Genomic DNA, 16951 nt, shown 5'->3' on the forward strand with positions numbered 1-16951 from the left:
TACGTGACCCCTGTGAAAGGCTGGTTTGCCACCCAGGGATCACAACCCACAGGTTGAGAACCACTGCCCTGAAGGATGGAACATGAGTTTTCTGCCTTAAGGTTTTTGTTGTTGTTGTTGTTGTTGTTTTCTGAGACAGGGTTTGTCTGGGTAGCCCTGGCTCTCCTGGAACTCACTCTATAGACCAGACTGACCTTGAACTCAGAGATCCAACTGCCTCTGCCAGCCGAGTGCTGGGATTAAAGATATCTGCCACGACTGCCCAGCTTTTGCCTGCCTGTCTTTTTGAGCATTGTAGATTTAATAGTGATTTACTGTTATATACATTATACTCAGCGCTTCTTTTTTTTGAAGTATAACATATAGTAGAAAGTCTACAAATCTGAAGTCTATGGCTTGACACACAGTTACATCTCTCTTTCCAATACTCTGGAAGACTCCTTTCTAGCCAGATTGTTCTCTTCCTCTCTCTGAGCACCATTGGAGGTGGTTTTTTACAATACAGAACAAAAGACACATGTAAGCAGGCACCCTATCACCTTTGCTCCCTGGGAAAGCCATTCATAATATTGCCTGTCACAGTCAATGTTGCGTTTGCTGCCTAAGTTGGCACACTTTGGGATAATGGGAGTTATTTTGAGCTTGATTTTTCTGCCTTCGGTTGACAAAAGTGCATTAAATTTTGAAAGTTGTCCTACTTTCTTGTCTAACATGATATCCGAAGCTCAGCTTCCTATACCCTTGTACTGGACTCGGCCATTTTATAGTTCTTGTGAACAGATTCTGGAGGGCAATGGGTGCTCATCACACCTCTTCTAAGCCCTTTTTCTGGACAGAGCTTCTCAACACACCATACATGTATGTATCTGCATACCCATATACCTCACTTCTTATGGATAGCTTCATTCTCTTTTAACATTGATTATATCTCCCTACTGGGTTTTTCTTATATACACTTCTTACCATACAAACCTTGATTCTTAACATCTTTAACAGAACAGAACAGAAACATTTGTGGGCAAATACAATTTACATAGCTTTGCAATATTATACCATGCAGTAAATGCTGGTATTTGCTTTTTCTTTATTTTTTCCCAACATAATATCCCTATTGATTATTTGAACATTTCATACTATGCACCTTGATCACACTCAATTCCCACTCCTCCCATACCTTTCTACCTTTGAGCCCTCCCCCGAAAAAAGAAAACAATACACCAAGTCCAATTTGGGTTTCCCATATACTCATTGGAACATGGTCAAACTCCCAGTGGCCAGCCCATTAAAGATAACTGAGTCCTTTCATCCCCCCACCCCCACCAGAAGCCATCAACTGCGAAGGGCTATGCTGGTGTTTCCTAATGAGTGGTATAAAGGGTAAAGCACATCTGTATGCTCTTTAATCTTCCTGCAGAAATGCATAGTGGGTCTCCACCCAACTCATCTCAAAACATGAAATTTAAAAAGGATTAAGTCATTCACCATTTGTCATGAAAGAGTAGCAAGAAATTTATCCCTGCTGCCCCCACAGTGGGCGATTTTTCCGAGGGAAGAGTTGTGCTCTGAGCAGCTACAGAAGGCTTGATTGTGTCTCTTTCTCTATCAGATCAGTTTACTACAATCTCATTGCAGTCTGTATGTAAGCCAAATATCTTGTTGGGCACCAATGTGGCCATTAATTCAAATTATTACTTCCAGAGCCATCTTTCATAAGAGTCATTTGGCATGTGGAATGGTGGTATTAACTGGAAGGTATTTTTAAGGCCATGCTTAGGCTGGGCATGGTGGCTCAGGCCTTGAATCCCAGCATATGAGAGGCAGAGGCAGATGGTCTCGTGTCACTTTGAGGCCAGCCTGGTCTACAGAGCAAAGTCCAGGCCAGATAGAGTTAAAAGAGTGAGACCACAGTAAATAAATTAACATATTGTATGCAAATTAAGGATCAGTCCTTAATTCCAGCATGTTATTTTCAAACAAATTTAACAAAAGTGAAATACTAAAGTTGTTAGCTTGGCAGTTTAAAATTGTTAAGCTATACAAATAGAATAATGGTTAAACATGTGGGAAAGATCTCAGGAGAGGAGGAGGGAACAGAAAAGTCAGTGCTTATATGGAAAGAGAACTAAAAAATGTATTCTGAACCTGAGTAACTCTGGCTCTAACCACTAACCCTGAGTTAACTCTAACCCTAACTCTGAGTTAAATCTAACCCTAACCCTGAGTTAACTCTAACCCTAACCCTGAGTTAAATCTAACCCTAACCCTGAGTTAACTCTAACCCTAACCCTGAGTTAACTCTAACCCTAACCCTGAGTTAACTCTAACCCTAACCCTGAGTTAATTCTAACCCTAACCCTAGCAGTCTTATTGAGATATAATTCACATACCATACAGTTTGCTCTTTTGAAGTATACAGTTGAGTGGTTTGGAGTATATTCAAAATTTTAACCCCCACCACTGCTCTAAATGCAGACTTCCTCAGGCCATGTGCATTAGCACTCATTTTATAGTTTTGATCAAATTTTGTTATTGTTTTATTTTGTTTATTTTTTTGAGACAGGTTCTCTACATAACTGTGGCTGTCCTGGAACTCACTATGTAGCCCAGGCTGCCCTCTAATTCACAGAGATCCACCTGCCTCTGCCTCCTGAATGCTGGGGTTAAAGGCATGTGCCACCATGCCCAGCTTATAATCAAACTTGTGTTAAAATTTATATTGTTGTACCCAGAGTCCCCAAAGACCACCAAGAGACCAAATCCAATGTAAAATCAAAGAGTCTTTGTATTGTTGCAAGTTAACCCGGGCCTCTCCATCCATCTGACGCGGCAGCAGAGCAGGAGAGACCCTGGGTAGCAATGGGGCAGGGTTTTTAAAGCAAGGGGGTCTTGGGTCTACAGACTACATAGGAACAGACTCAGGATTGGTTTATGTGAGTGGCAATCATGTTAGTAATTTTTAATTGGCTAGGGTTAGTTGGGGGTTACAGTTATCCATTTTGGGAGGCAGGCCTGGACAAGTCCCAGGCTTTGTCCTTGAGCTGCCATGGAGACTGGCTGGCCTAGCACGTACTGACTGTGGGGGCTGGCTCAGTGGCCCAGGCTCTGTCCTTGACTCATGCACATAACTCTTAAGTTGGTAAGGGGTCCCAGACAGTAAACAACTGGCTGAACCTTGAGCAGTCAGAGTACGTGCAGAAAGGGAGCTACTGCAAGGACTATGTCTTTTGTTCACGGCCCTCCCAGAAACTGCTTGCTCAAGTCTCAGGAAACTGAAATTGAGGCCTGATCTCTGAGAGAAGACTGACAGCCTGTTATAGAATCTGTTTGGTTCTTTCAATATAAGTAATGAAATGCCACTTTCTCTGCAGTAACTACAGAAAGTAATTCTGAGTTAAGGCAAAGGTTTTGGAACTATCACTATAAATATTCTGAGTAAGTTTTGGTTAAAATAGAGGAGGTTATACTCATGACCTCTCTATGGATTCTTTTCTTCATAGGGACAAGATGAAGACTAATAGAACTTTCTAGAAAGCCGAGTGCTGTGGTCGTCTCTGAAGAAAGATTATCTTCTGCAAGTTAACCAGAGACCCTTATTCTACCAACTCTTAACCGTGGCACTATTGTTATCCCTAGTGCTTGAATTTGTTGCTTCCATTGTATTGGCTTAAGTGTTTCCATGGAGTCCTTCCTGTAATCAACTCGTATCTTCCGCTAAAGTTGTAACCTGAGCAATTTTTCATGGTGACTTTCTGTGGCATCATTTACACCCATCACAAAAGAGCACAGAGCCTCCTAGTGCTCTTGTAGCCTAGACTCTGTATCTTGTCATGGAGTTTAGTGTCTGAAGTCTTCCCACGATTATGAGCTCCTTCCTCATTCCAGATACAGCAATCCTACCTGTTACAGTTTATAACCTCCAGCTAGGGCCTGGGGAGTCTGGGAGTGGAAGGCATCAGTGGAGTACATCTTGAAAATTCAGTGCCAGGGTTCTTCCTGTCCTGTATATACATTCCCTCTTCACTCTCTGATTTAGACTTTGCCTACTTCCATCTGACTGTATTCTCAGTGTGAGGTGTGGTACTTTTGTGTTAGAACCTATTCGTCTGTGTTATTTTTACTTTGAAGTTCATTTGCATACTTCTGTTCATTGATTAAAGCACTCTAAAAGTTGTCTTGGAATTTCTCACTTAACACCTTGATTTAAAAGATTTTAAGTGAAAAACTACCTTCTGGTCAACATCAGACTTTTAAAGAGTGGGAAGTGCAGTTGTGTGTCTCTGTGAAAGCTTCTCTAACCATTGCTGTTTGTTTGCCATATGAAATTCCTCTTGTAGTCTTCTTAGGAACTAGAAGTCCTGTGGGATGCCCTTGAATCACTGTAACACAGATTGTCAGAGGCAAATGTTTTAGTTGAGTTTGAAAACTGTTAGAGATCTTGATAATTTTCATTGTCATTGCTTTTTGCCAGTTTTAGAACTATCCAATCAATCTGATTTTTGTTTTTTGAGACACAGTTTCTCTGTGTAACAGCCCTGGCTATCCTGGAACTCACTTGTAGACCAGGCTGACCTCAAACTCACACAGATATGCCTGCCTCTGCCTCCCAAGTGTTGAGACTAAAGGTGTGCGCCACCACTGCCTGGTCATCAATCTGATTTTTATGATCCCCTTTGCTGAAAGTTAGAAGTAGGAATTAGCACAGGACCTGTGGTAAGGAAAGAGAAATGATGTGATATTTATCCTTAATAATAGAGGCTGAGAGTCTGGAGTCAAACCAGTATCTAGCTTATTCAGGTCCCTGGTATGCGTTTCTCTGTTCATTATAATTTTTCATGTACATGTCAGCTCCTCTTGATTACTGCTTTCATTTACTGTATGTATAAATGTTTCTGTCCAGTTTTTCAGTATGGAATCCAGATTTAGAAGTTTTAGTTGATAACCAGGCATGGTGGTCCACACCTGAAATCTCAGGACTCCAAATGTTTAAGCAGGAGGATCATGATCATAGCCTGGGCTATGTAACAAGACTTCCCCTCAAACAAAGTTTTAACTTGTATTGCTACATCGTTATCCACCACAGTGCCACCACAGTGAAGGCCTTGGCCTCACAGTTTTGCTCAGACTTAGCTGAAGTTGGCTCAGTTGTAACTTCATTTTCTCTGTGTCACACAGCATCTCATTTTCTTTCAGTTCCTGGTACTACCTGAGTTCCTGGTAGCTCCTTTTTGTCTTTATAAACACCTCATTACAGAGCTGACATAGTCAAACAAAAGAAATGTTGATAAACTTTTGAGAAACTGGTGAGAGTCTAATTGCTCACAGGGCTAAGTCTGTATCTTGATGGGTAAGCTATATGACTATTTTCTTGTAAGGAAAAGCTGTGAGAATGATGGTCCTTTACATTTAAAGACCCTGGCTGCCTTAGAAACGCCAGATAGGATGTCCATATCTTGCTGAGTCTCAGTTCCAGTCCTCCTCCTTTACACTTGCAAGTTTGACTGTAGGAGAAAGGCGGCAACCGAGTCATATTGTGGCATCGATCACCTTGCTCCAGCTCTGTTTCTGGTGTTTGAGGGCTGCCCATTGATTGACACACTCCCACCACAAAAACCATGTGGGAGTTGGTTATGGCACAGAAAAACCTTGTCATGTTCTTTTAAAGTCTTTTTGAAAAGCCAGTTTTTGTTTAAATGTCTTAAGGATTGAACCCACAGTCCTTCGCTAACTCTTGGGCTTAATTCATGTCCATCTAAGCCCAGTGCATTCCAGCTGTTCCTGTCTTCGTGTCATCAATAATTTAACCTCAGCCCTAAACCAACCATAAGGAGAGTTTCAGGAACATCCTGCATTCTCCAAGTTTATTCTCCCCTCAACTGGAGCATTGATGGATCCTTTCTGCTGACGGTGCCTGATCCGCTGAGCTTAAGCATGTCTCTCTAGCTCTGTGACCTTCTGGATATATTACAAATTAACATTGACCTGCTTTCAGCAGAATTCTTCCTCATTTCTCTGTAATGCCCTCCAATTTACACTCTTATTTTAAGTATTTGGGAGCCATGTATATTATTTGAAACAGTACCTGGCACACGGTAGGTACTTAATGGGTATTTATTGAGTCAAAGGATGAAAACTGATAGAAATCTGCACTGGTGGGTGTGGAAACATCTTTCTAAGTTCTTCAGATATCCCTAACTTCAAGTTGGTAGTGATTCAAGTCAAGAGCTGTGGCAGTATACTGAATTTCTTCTTATAGTACTAAGAGATGGCTTTAAAATGTAGAGAAGTGACCAAATTAGAAATGGATCACAAGAGCCAACTGATTCTTTCTGTCTCTGAATATCTGGTTTTGAATTCATAATCCAAGGGCTTCTTTCTATCTAGTGACATGATTTTATAGCCGCTCTTAGAGATTCCAAAGAACTTAGCATCAGCACCCATGTGATCCTTACAGTGCCAGGAGGCAGACTATGCAAAGTAGCTTTTCTTTTTCATCTGAATTCCAAAGCAGTTAAGTGACTTGCCAAGGAGACGTGGCAAGTGAGTAGCAGAACCAAAAACAGTGCTTGGGGCTTCCTGTTCCTAGGCCAGTGCTCTGAACAATATGTCAAGTGGTTAGAATGGTCTCTTTAGAGGAATTCTTGGGCATATTAATCCTCGAGGATGATCATTAAATCAGCAGTTTTCTGTAATGCAAGGCAGTTACACTCAGGACAAGTTTCCTTTGGTGTGTTTCCATTCCAGCACAGTTAGAGGAGACAAGTGGATTCGGCAGCTTTTGCCTTGTAAAACAGACAACTTCAGACTAGTGTAGGTCATGACTAGAGTTTATATGCGAATGAGATCAGTGCTTGCTGCCAGCCTTTTTGTAAAAGCTTCTACATTTGTGTTTTGGTAGACTCAATTACAGACTCGATTAGATGCTCTTGCACGTTCTTTCTATTGCCGTTACTTACAATAATAGCTCGGCTGCCTATCAGAACCTTGGATCACATTCTTTCCCCTACATTATCCACCCCCATGCCCCCGCCCACACAGTTTCTCTGTGTAACGGCCCTAACTGTCCTGGAACTCGCTTTGTAGACCAGGCTGGCCTCCAACTCAGAGAGATCCACCTGCCTCTGCCTCCCGATCGCTGGGATCAAAGGTGTGCGCCACCGCCGCCCGGCCCCCACTACATTCTTTAGAGACTTGATTGTTTATTTCTGCTGGTGCTCTGAAGCCCTCGAGTACAGATGGGTTTTTCTTTCCGTTTTGTAGACAACTTGCTTGTTTGGCATGGTTGCATGTTTATCCTTGCTATTTTGTAACTTCATTTCAGTAGAGCTCAAGGTTGGTAGTTGTCTGTTGGCTTTTCCTGGTGCACAGTGAGCTCCAGTCACATATTGGGCCTTATTACATTTTGTATCATTTTGTACTGTTGTGCTCTTCAGAGATGTGGTTCTCTCTCAGCTTTGTGTCACTCATCTTTCACGTTTATCTTTCGTATGCCTTTCATCTCCTTGTCTTCCTTCAGGTGAGATTTTCCACCCCTTGGGTCTTATCCTCCGTTCCACCAACTTGTTTTCTCTACTGGTTTGTTTGTTTGTTTGTTTGTTTGTTTGTTTGTTTTTCTAGGCCTCATGGCTTGCTTTCACTTCTGTCATATTCTCTTTTTTTTTTTTTAAATTTACGTCTCTTAGCTCATTATGTTAGTCCTCTTTGATGCCTTATGTCTTTGAGGACTAAGCCATTTGGTCTCAAAATTTCAGGGTTTCTGAAATCATTTTTTTTTCCAGAATGTATTTGTGTATCTTTTGCTTCCTCTGTCAGGCACACTCCTGGAGACCATGCTGTGGGCTTGTGGCTCTTATTAATTTCATCATAGATCATTTTTTTGCTCAGTTTTTAGACATGTGTGCTGGCCAGGGGGGATAGAACACTTACACAAACATATATTTATTCTGCTGACTTTCCCGGTGGTCCAGATGCTTAAACATTGACTTTCAAGATAATGTCCTTCATAATCTATATGTTAGTAAACAGAAGGAACCGATATCGCCAGCAGGGGAGCACCATTAACGGTTTAATCAATGAAGGAGTTTTGTTTGCTGTTCTGGATGAAAAGATAACTTTTAACTCCAGTTCCTGTCACACTGATTAGAGAAAGCGGTACCTTCTGGTTGGAAAATAGATGGGACATGGGAAATTTTAATGAACTTGAGACCTTATCAGCCATTGACAATGATTAATTTGTTAGTTAAATATGGCAGAATACTTCAAACTAGGGCATAATCAGAGTTATCAAGAGAAGTATAAGCTTGTTTTATTAGTAGTTTGTAGGCCGCCTCACTGAGGGTGTTGACCATTCTAAGAGCTTCACTGTGACATGTTTTCTGTCTTTTCAGTCAACCATTTTAAAATGTGGTTCATTAAGAAATAGAAAATTCTGTTGGTCCTGCTGATATACATGCCCCTGTAATCCCAGCATGCAGGAGGTAAAGGCTGGAGCAAAGTGTAAGGCCAACCTGGGCTACATAGTGAGAACCTGTGTGAAAAGAGAGGAGAGGGAGGAAGAGGGAGGGGAAGAATAGAACAGGAGAAGAGGGGAGAGAGGATGTAAGGAGAGAGGCATGAAGGCTTCGTTATGGCTTATTCTTGTGATTGTAGTTTGTAGGTCTGGGGCCTACCACAGAAGAACACGGGGTAATGCTATGAAAGTGTATCGGCAGGTAGATCATGGGGTAAGGGCTTCCTTAGAATGCTTGTAGAACTGAAACCTCCTTGCCTCAGTAGCCAGACAGTCTAGTAGACAGCAGCAGCAGCAGCAAACTTGAACTTCCCAGCTCCCATCCCACAGTCAAGGACCACAAAAGATAGCCTTGCAACATCCATCGAACTGTGCAAGGCTGAGCAGTCATTCCCTGAGGTCAGTCTGCCTTGTACTGTGCTGTTGTGAAATAGATGATCGGACACAGCTGTCCTCAGCTAAGGGACACCAGAAGTGAAGGAGGCAGGTAGAGGAGTCGTGGGAAAGAAGATGGGGTTCGGTCTTCGGTTCCAACAATACATTGTTCTACCACGTGCTAGAAACGACACTCACTGCTGGCCATGTGACCGTGATGAAAGCAGAGTGAACCCCTGCCTCGTGAACTCCTGTGTTAGTAGGGACAAGATAGAGTCATTTCCTGCTTCACTCGGAACACGTGCTGTGGGGAAAATGAAAGGCTTCAGTCTCATAAAGGACCAGGGGTATTCTTCAGAGAAGGCAGTGTTCATGATTTCCCGTTACTGTCTCCTTTTATCTCTCCGTCTGAAGTGAGAGTCTGTCTTCTATGCTTGGCTCTTCACTCTACCCTGTGGGGTCCTTGCTGAGGTCCTCGTACCCCAGCGTCAGTAGAGAATGGGACTGAGCCATTCCAGTCATTGTCTCCCTGGCCGGCAGGGAGTGTGGTCAGCTGAGAGCGGCCAGCTTTCACCATCGAATCTCACCACAGGTTCGGGCACATCTTTTTAGGACTTCACAAATGCCCATTTAAGGACCAGTGAGATGGTTGAGCTAGTAAGGGGGCTTGCCGTCAAGGCTGGCGACTGAGGTCGGCCTTCAGGTCCCACGTGGGAGAAGGGGAGAACCCGCTGCTGCAGGTTGTCCACCAACCTCTGCACAGATGCTGTGGCACATGCAGTCTCACACACTAAATAAATGTAATAGTGTCTTAGACGCTTAGAAGTATCTGGCTAATGAGGCTAGAGTTAAAATTGCTGCTGCTCAGGAGGGGGTCCTGTTTAACACGCCAACTCATTGCAGAGGTGGAGGAAGGGGATCCAAGAAGGCTTCCCTCTGAAATCTGCCAGTTGATAGCAGCTATGTTCACTTGCCAAGATGACGGTGGTATTCCAGCCACAGAAGTCTGGAGGAACCTCTACTTCCCTATTTCTGTTGCCGAAGTAGCGACATGAATTCCTCCTGTCTGCACGGTAGTTTGAAGTGGCTGCAACATGGGCTGTCAGCTGGTGAAGGCCACACAGCTCCCTGGCGGAATTCACTTTCCCTCAGAGGGAATATTAGAGGTCCATGGGGACTTGTTCTCCAGGCCCACCTCTCTGACTCCTTGGGACAGATCTGAGTGCCCCAGCAGTGAGGCTTTCCTGATTCGGGAAGGGGATAGAGTGTCCCCTTTAATAGTGTCCATAGGTCCATCCAATTCCCCACCCTTTAAACTGCCTGGTTTTCCATCGACAGACTCACCTTAGAGCATCGGGACTGAAAGTCTGCAGGTATTTGGTAGTTCTGTTCCTGTATTAAAGGAAAGCACGCCTCATCTCACACTATGCTTTGAGTGTTTTAATGAAGTCCAAATAGGCCGTGTGTGCAGTTTGCTGTACAGAAATTTACCCCGATTGCTGAACTGACCCCAGTACTCAGCACGCTCGCTCCTTAAGTGTAGGTGACGATAGGCACAGTACCAACCAGTTCCAAGTGGTGACATCAGCCTTTGATGGAGGTCTGTCCACAAGCCCTTGGAAGCGAAAGGAAATAAAGCTTGATGTGTGGAGTCTCGTGGTCCAGTTAGGACGATTGGGTTTTGGCTGAGACATTTAAAAACCACTAGAGAGTTGAGATGGGAAGAACAGATCTGGGATGTGTACAGTGAAAGAGTATGAACTTAACCTGAAAAAAAGTCTCTCTTCTAGAAATCTCTCAGTGACATTTGTATTAATCAGGCATAATTAAATGTAGTTAGGTTTTTGTCAGATTGTAGTTCAAAATAATATTCATCTATGGAGAGGGTAATATATTCTGTAGAAATTTTATTAAGCGTTTTAGTTAAGCAAACAGTAAGGAGAACAAAATCAGCCTCAGGAAGGTTAATTACTAAAAACACAGAGGATAGTAGATTATGTAAATCATTTTAATTTTGAATACCATGGCTTGGGCTTTAATTTACATAGAGAGGTATTTTGGATTTGTTTTTCACATTCTATTTTTCAAAAGTACCAAATTATACTTGCATTCTTTAAAAGTTCTAATCACTCCAGGCTTCCATTAAGCTTGCTCTAACTTTTTCCTATTATAGTTTGCAAAAATGAAGAGTTACACTTTCCTTCCAGTGAATTCTCTTAGGATTCTACCTCGTTTGTGTAAATGATGAGAACTATGTGTTTAGTTCTTTATCGAACGGTGGCTTTAAGGGAAGTATCGGGAGAGCATGTAAGAAAGATTCAGCTCAGGCGTGCCTTCCTGTGAGTGCTCACTTGAAATTTAAAACAATAAGATGAAACTTAGATCAAATTGTTTTCAGATGTTATCTCTTTCTGAGTAAAGGCTTTTCTCTCACCTTGCCTGTCTCAGGGAATGGCTCTGATAGGATCTGCAACTGTTTTGTTCAGATATGGTACTCGTCTAAATTTCCCAGGGAGAGTTTCAAAGGTATTGTCATCTCAGCAATATAAGCTTACCCTTTTCGAAAGAAGTGACACCCAGATTTCCTTTGTGTAGGGTGGAGGTGAGATTTTCATAGACACCCCCCCCCCCCGAAGTTTGGTTCTGTTTGGCCAATTGTCTAGTAACTTTTCAGTGAAGGCTCGATACTCATTTGGAACTGGCTCCTTTTGAGGTGGTAAGCTTTCAGTTAAAAGAACACCCCATTAAGTAATTCTGACTTCCTTTAAAAGTGCCTATTAATTTCAATGCTCTGGATAACTTTTGCAGATGTCAGAGATCCTGTATGTGCAGTAACTAAGCAATGCTGGCCCTGCAGTTTGCTCAGTTAAAAGATGCCAGAGTCTGGCAGGTGGGACTGGTCTAACTGCTTCCAATTCAACCTGACATCACAAATTAATTGAAAATGGCACAGTTCCAACAGAATGCATATTAATAACAGAACTACATTCTGTTTAAAATGATCTTACCTTCAGATTCTTGATAAAGAAGAAATAAAATATTAATGTTCAGTATAAACTGTTTTGAGTATTGATGCATGCTAGCCTCAAAGAAATTGTGAAAGTTAACTGTGATGATTGACAGTTATCATTTAGCCATGCTGAACGTCATATCCAGAAAGGTTGTGGACTCAGGGTTAGTATCAAATGTGATATTGTTTACATTGTGACATCCCTTTCCCCTAATTTCCATTTCCTTTTTGTCATTCAAACTATTTTGAGAAGCTTCAGTCTTTATTTTTGAAACTAAAAATCCTTACATATTTTTAGGAAGAACTGGCTCATGCCTTTAACTTAAATGTTGAACTTACTATCCCACATCTTGAATTAGGATGTGTAAGCCTATTGGCAACTGAAGCCTGTCACTGTAGGGATATGAGAAGACTTGAGACTGTCTGCCACTAAAGAGGGACCAGGCTGGATCGTGCAGCCTCACTTGGCAAGTCCTTTTGGGAGGCAGAATTTTCCCCGCTGTTGATCCAGCATGAAAAGGGAAATAGAAGGCACAGTCTAGAAGGCCCCGGATCTGCTCCCTTTCTTGTCGGGGGTTTTCTATAACTTCCTGGGTAAACCATCACAACATCATTTGGATCGTTTTCACATCAAAAAGTTCCGCTTAGAGGGGACACATGATTTAGACCAATACACTTTTTTGAGACTACTAAGTGTATGGACTCAGGTGGACAGCAAAGGCAAAGTTTACCTACAATGTATAAAGCACTAAGTGATTTCAAATTTGCAAGGACCTGGGCTAGGGATGTAGCACAGCGGCTGAGCACTTCGGAGGCCCGCCTTCTACCCCAGCATTGAAACCAGAGGAAACAAATGACTGTGAATTATACTAAGTGTTGCAGGAATTGGCTGCTATTGTCCCCACAGCTTCCCTTTTGTCCATTGTTCCAGATGCTTCTCTCTTTACTCTCTACTCAGAATTGGAGCTCGAGTTGTGCTTGAGTCAGTCCTGGACAAGGACACTTTTAGAAGAAAGGGCTGGCTAACCCTAGTCTCTGCTGAATCTGTGCTTTGACTTTATTTGAAATCATAATTGCTGCTTATGGTTTATAAACGGCGCATTTGCTGTTCCAAGTTCCCACCCAAGTGCTTGAAATGAAACTTTCCTTAGAACACAACTTTGGAATGCCTAGGAGATGCTTGAACTAGGCGAAAGGTGTGAGGGAAAAGTTCAACACTTTGCCAGGTTCTCTTTGTAACTCCTTGACTTATTAGTGTTGTCTAAATGGAATAATTGCTGGTTTGATAAGAGACAAATATTAACTTACACATGTAATAAATGTCCATGGCAGTCTGTGCCCATAAGTTCAAGTCTGACCTGATTCACTCCGTGCCTCTGTTGACTTAGTCCCGGTGATGAATGTACACACATGTCCACAGTTCCCAAGCAACCTTGTGTTTCGTAGAATGAAGCTCAACCCCATAAGTTATGCTGTCATGAATGAAGAATGACTAGATGGGGTCATTTGTCACTCTGGGTTCCACAGACAGAAGTGTGTTGTGACTGTTGGAAAAGCACAACCGGAGACCTGTGTGACTTGGACCACGCTCCTCTTGAGTTGCTGAGCAATGTTGTTTGTCATAACCAGACCTCCCCTGCCTCACACGGGCAGTTCTGTACCCTGGTAACCAGAACAATAAAGCGGCAGTTGTTTCTCACGGCTCATTAGTGTGTGTTTTCTGAGCTCTCTGCGTTCTCTGTGTTCTCCGCACTCTCTCGTAGATAAACTTCGCCTTCTGTCTCTGAAGTTTGACACATAAGCAGCAGCAAGCTCCTTTGCATGTTGCCGGGATGCACAAGGACACTGACGAGTTCTTTTGATTGATCAGAAATCTGTGTTCTCTGTAGCAAAGGATGCTGAAAGCACATTTTTAGGGCATACCCACCCTATATGTAAAACACGGGAAATTCATAGCGGTAAATGTTCATAAATATGGCCCACATGTGGGGGAAGTGGACCATATGATGTCCAGTCAGGACACTGTTAAGCGAAAGGAACACTATTATGCTGTAGACCATGTAAAGGTATAAACTTGTTCTGGGCAAACCACCTACATCAGAATTACCTGAAATAACTAAATGTGAAGCCCTAAATTTTCTCTTCACTCTCTTGACTCACATTCCCTGGGGCTATGGCTCAGAAATATTAATAAGTGCTTCAGGAGAGTGATTTTAGAGGAGCGAATTCGGGACCTTCTGCAACAGTGTTCGGAAGATACCATGAAGGTTTTGATTAAAGGACCATTTGTTCCGTGGTGTCTTTGGGAAAAGTGGCAGCCGCAATGCCACTGCCCCCAAATATATTTAGGTGCAATTATGTGCTTCCTGGATAAAAAGATGGAGTCTTCATTTTGCTTAGCATGTGTCACTCATACTGAGGATTCAGTAGTGAAGAGTGTTGTTTTCAAATTTAATATGAAAGCCACAGCTACTCTTTTATGTATTAATCAATATAAACAGTAGCAATTAATTATAAAGGGGGTTAATGTCAGGACATCTTGATCTGTTACTAGTTAGTTCTGAAGTGAGCTTTTGTTTCCTCTATCAAATTATCCAGTTGGACTATATGGGTTCTTAGGCCCTTACCAAGTATTATGTTTTATGGTACTTAAAAAAAAAATCCCTAAGTGATTAGTAATCGGCTACTTAGGCCAGGCATGGTGGCACACATCTGTAATCCCAACACTAAGTGGGTAAAGGCAAGAGGATCAAGACTTGAAGGTCATCCTCAGCTACATAGTGAATTCAGGGTCAGCCTAAGCTATATTGGGATCCTGTCTCAAAACACCAAATAAAAATAAACTACATTTGTGTTACCCGTTTTGCCTTAAGAAGGCAAAGCTCTCAGAAGTGAGTTTTGGCTTCCGAATTTATTTTTCCACCTGTATTTTAGCAATAGTCAGCCACTGTAGTAGGAGTCGTTCATGACTTGGGAACTGCATTCTCATAGCAGCTGCTCCTGTCTTGGCTTTGAATCCATAAAGCAAGTATAGTTTAGACTGACAGAGTCTTCCACTTGGGATCGTGCCCTTCCAGGAAGTTGCTGCAGACATTTATGCTGCAATGTGTTGTGTGTTTATTTCCTTGTCCTTCAGTTCCAAATCCTTCCCAAATGACTTCATAATGCATGCTTGAAAGTGATTATCTGCTGATAATGTTTTCAGGTGTTCACTTCATAACAACACGTAGATTAACACTTTGATCACATGAATAAATCATGAAGCATTGTGTAGAAGGGATTGCCCTCTGGGAACAGTTCCTGTAGACTACCCTCCATCACTCAAACTCTGCTTTGATCTTGTTCTTGTTTTGTGTCTCTGTTGTGAGCTACGGATGTCACTGGCCACCTCAACAGTTAAAATGTGCCTACTGCAACTGAAAAGCATTGTTGAATTTTAATTTTTAATATGTAGGCACCTGTGGCTAGTGGGATCAAATATCCATCAACAGTCATTCCCGCTGTTGGATTTTCAGAAACAACATTAAGCGCCTGTTTTCCACCAGTCACTGGCCTAGGTGCTTGATGGCAACTGTCATTTCCAAATGTTGGTCTGTCCTTGGCCTCCCTGAGCACTGATGACAGCGTCACCAGTGTAACGGTCTCTCTTTGGATAAGAAAATATCAAAATGATACCTTTTTTCCTGCTGGCACGCTCGCCGCAGCAAGAACAAGTCTCATCTTTGCTACCACAGATCAGGCACCTCTGTAACCCAGCTCCTCCCAGGGACACGTTGTTCCCTGAGAGGAAGTATTACCATAGCGCACAGGCTCTTGACCTGGGTCTGTGCCCAGATCTCTGAGGCCTGGCCTCCACACCAGACTCACTGCAGAGCTCCCTTAGGTGACTCTGAGGTGTTTCAGGCCCCCTGAGAGCGGCTATGGTGTTGGTAGCAAACCCACCTCCTCTGGCACAGCACCATTACTGATGCCCTGCTTAACAGGCGACTGGAAAGCTAAAAAGGAGAAAAGGTGTTGTCAGCTTCGGTTTGGGACTACATGGCCTCGCTGCTTCCTTCTGGGCATAAAACTCTAAGGTTTTATTCACATTACTCACTTACTATTCCCTGGCATCTTGTCCAAGCAGAATCTGTTCGTCCTCAATCAAAATAAAATTGTTAGTAATTTCAACAACTGTACTAGATGCTGAAGCTTTCAACATTTTTTAAAGATTGCTGTTTAAATTTATGTATATGTGTCTCTATGAATGTATGCCTCATGTGTGCAGGTTCCCAAGGCCACCAGAAGAGGGCACCAGATCCCTATAGTTGCAGATCCAGGTAGCTGTCAGCCTCCCAATGTGGTTGCTGGGAACCAAACTTGAGTCCTTTGGAAGAGCACCAAGTGCAATTAAGAACTGAACCCTTTCTCCAGCTCCTCAACGGTTCTTTTAACAGCTTAATAAGCTAGTGTCGTGTTTTCTAAAGTTTTCTAATTATTGTTACCTTAGCACAATAATTGGAATGGAGCTTTCTATATGAAAACTGCTCTTCCTAAAACTGGTAATAAAATAATTTGTAAAGGTAAATGAATGTCCTGTTTTTCAGTTGTGGGAGCCCTTCAGACATTGTGATTAAAAAAAAAAAAAACTAGGATGAGACCTAGGATGGGCATTTCATCCATAAAATAGACAAGAACTTTGGGAGCTCACTGTAGCCTTTCTGCTATTTATGGACCTGGATGTGAGATAATATTGCCAGTCTCCACTTTTCAACATACTCAAAGAATGATTTCAAATAGAAAATGTTTTTAAATTTTAGTTTTTCTATTTTTCTCACTCTGAGTGTTAATTGGAAATTTTTGCACTCTGCACTTAGAGTGCTCTATCCTAAAGAGATTAGTGAAATTGGTGAGTTGGTATGATAATTGTAAAATTTTACTCAGTAGCATCAGAATCGTTTTTCGTATGTTGGTTTTGAGACAGGTTCTTACCGTGCAGCTCAGGCTAATCCCCAGGCTGGCCTCAGGTTTGTGGTAATCCTTCTGCCAGCCTGGGATGACAGGAAGCCGGCAGTGGAAGA

General features: G+C 42.4%; 1 protein-coding gene across 2 annotated transcripts in view; it reads left to right on the plus strand.

Moving 5' to 3' along the window:
• Positions 1 to 4171, plus strand: part of Pdk3 (pyruvate dehydrogenase kinase 3) — a 62891-nt gene extending 58720 nt beyond the window's left edge. Inside the window, exon 14 of one of the 2 annotated variants that reach the window (XM_016008392.3) lies at positions 3498 to 3728. In XM_016008392.3, the coding sequence (XP_015863878.1) occupies positions 3498 to 3515 (18 nt within the window). In that variant the 3' untranslated portion in view covers positions 3516 to 3728. Of the gene's footprint in view, positions 1 to 3497 lie in introns of both variants that reach the window. The other variant, XM_006990116.4, reaches the window with a different exon arrangement.
• Positions 4172 to 16951: the final 12780 nt, after the last annotated feature.

The sequence above is a fragment of the Peromyscus maniculatus genome, chromosome X, assembly GCF_049852395.1.
Source record: "Peromyscus maniculatus bairdii isolate BWxNUB_F1_BW_parent chromosome X, HU_Pman_BW_mat_3.1, whole genome shotgun sequence".
NCBI lineage: Eukaryota > Metazoa > Chordata > Mammalia > Rodentia > Cricetidae > Peromyscus > Peromyscus maniculatus.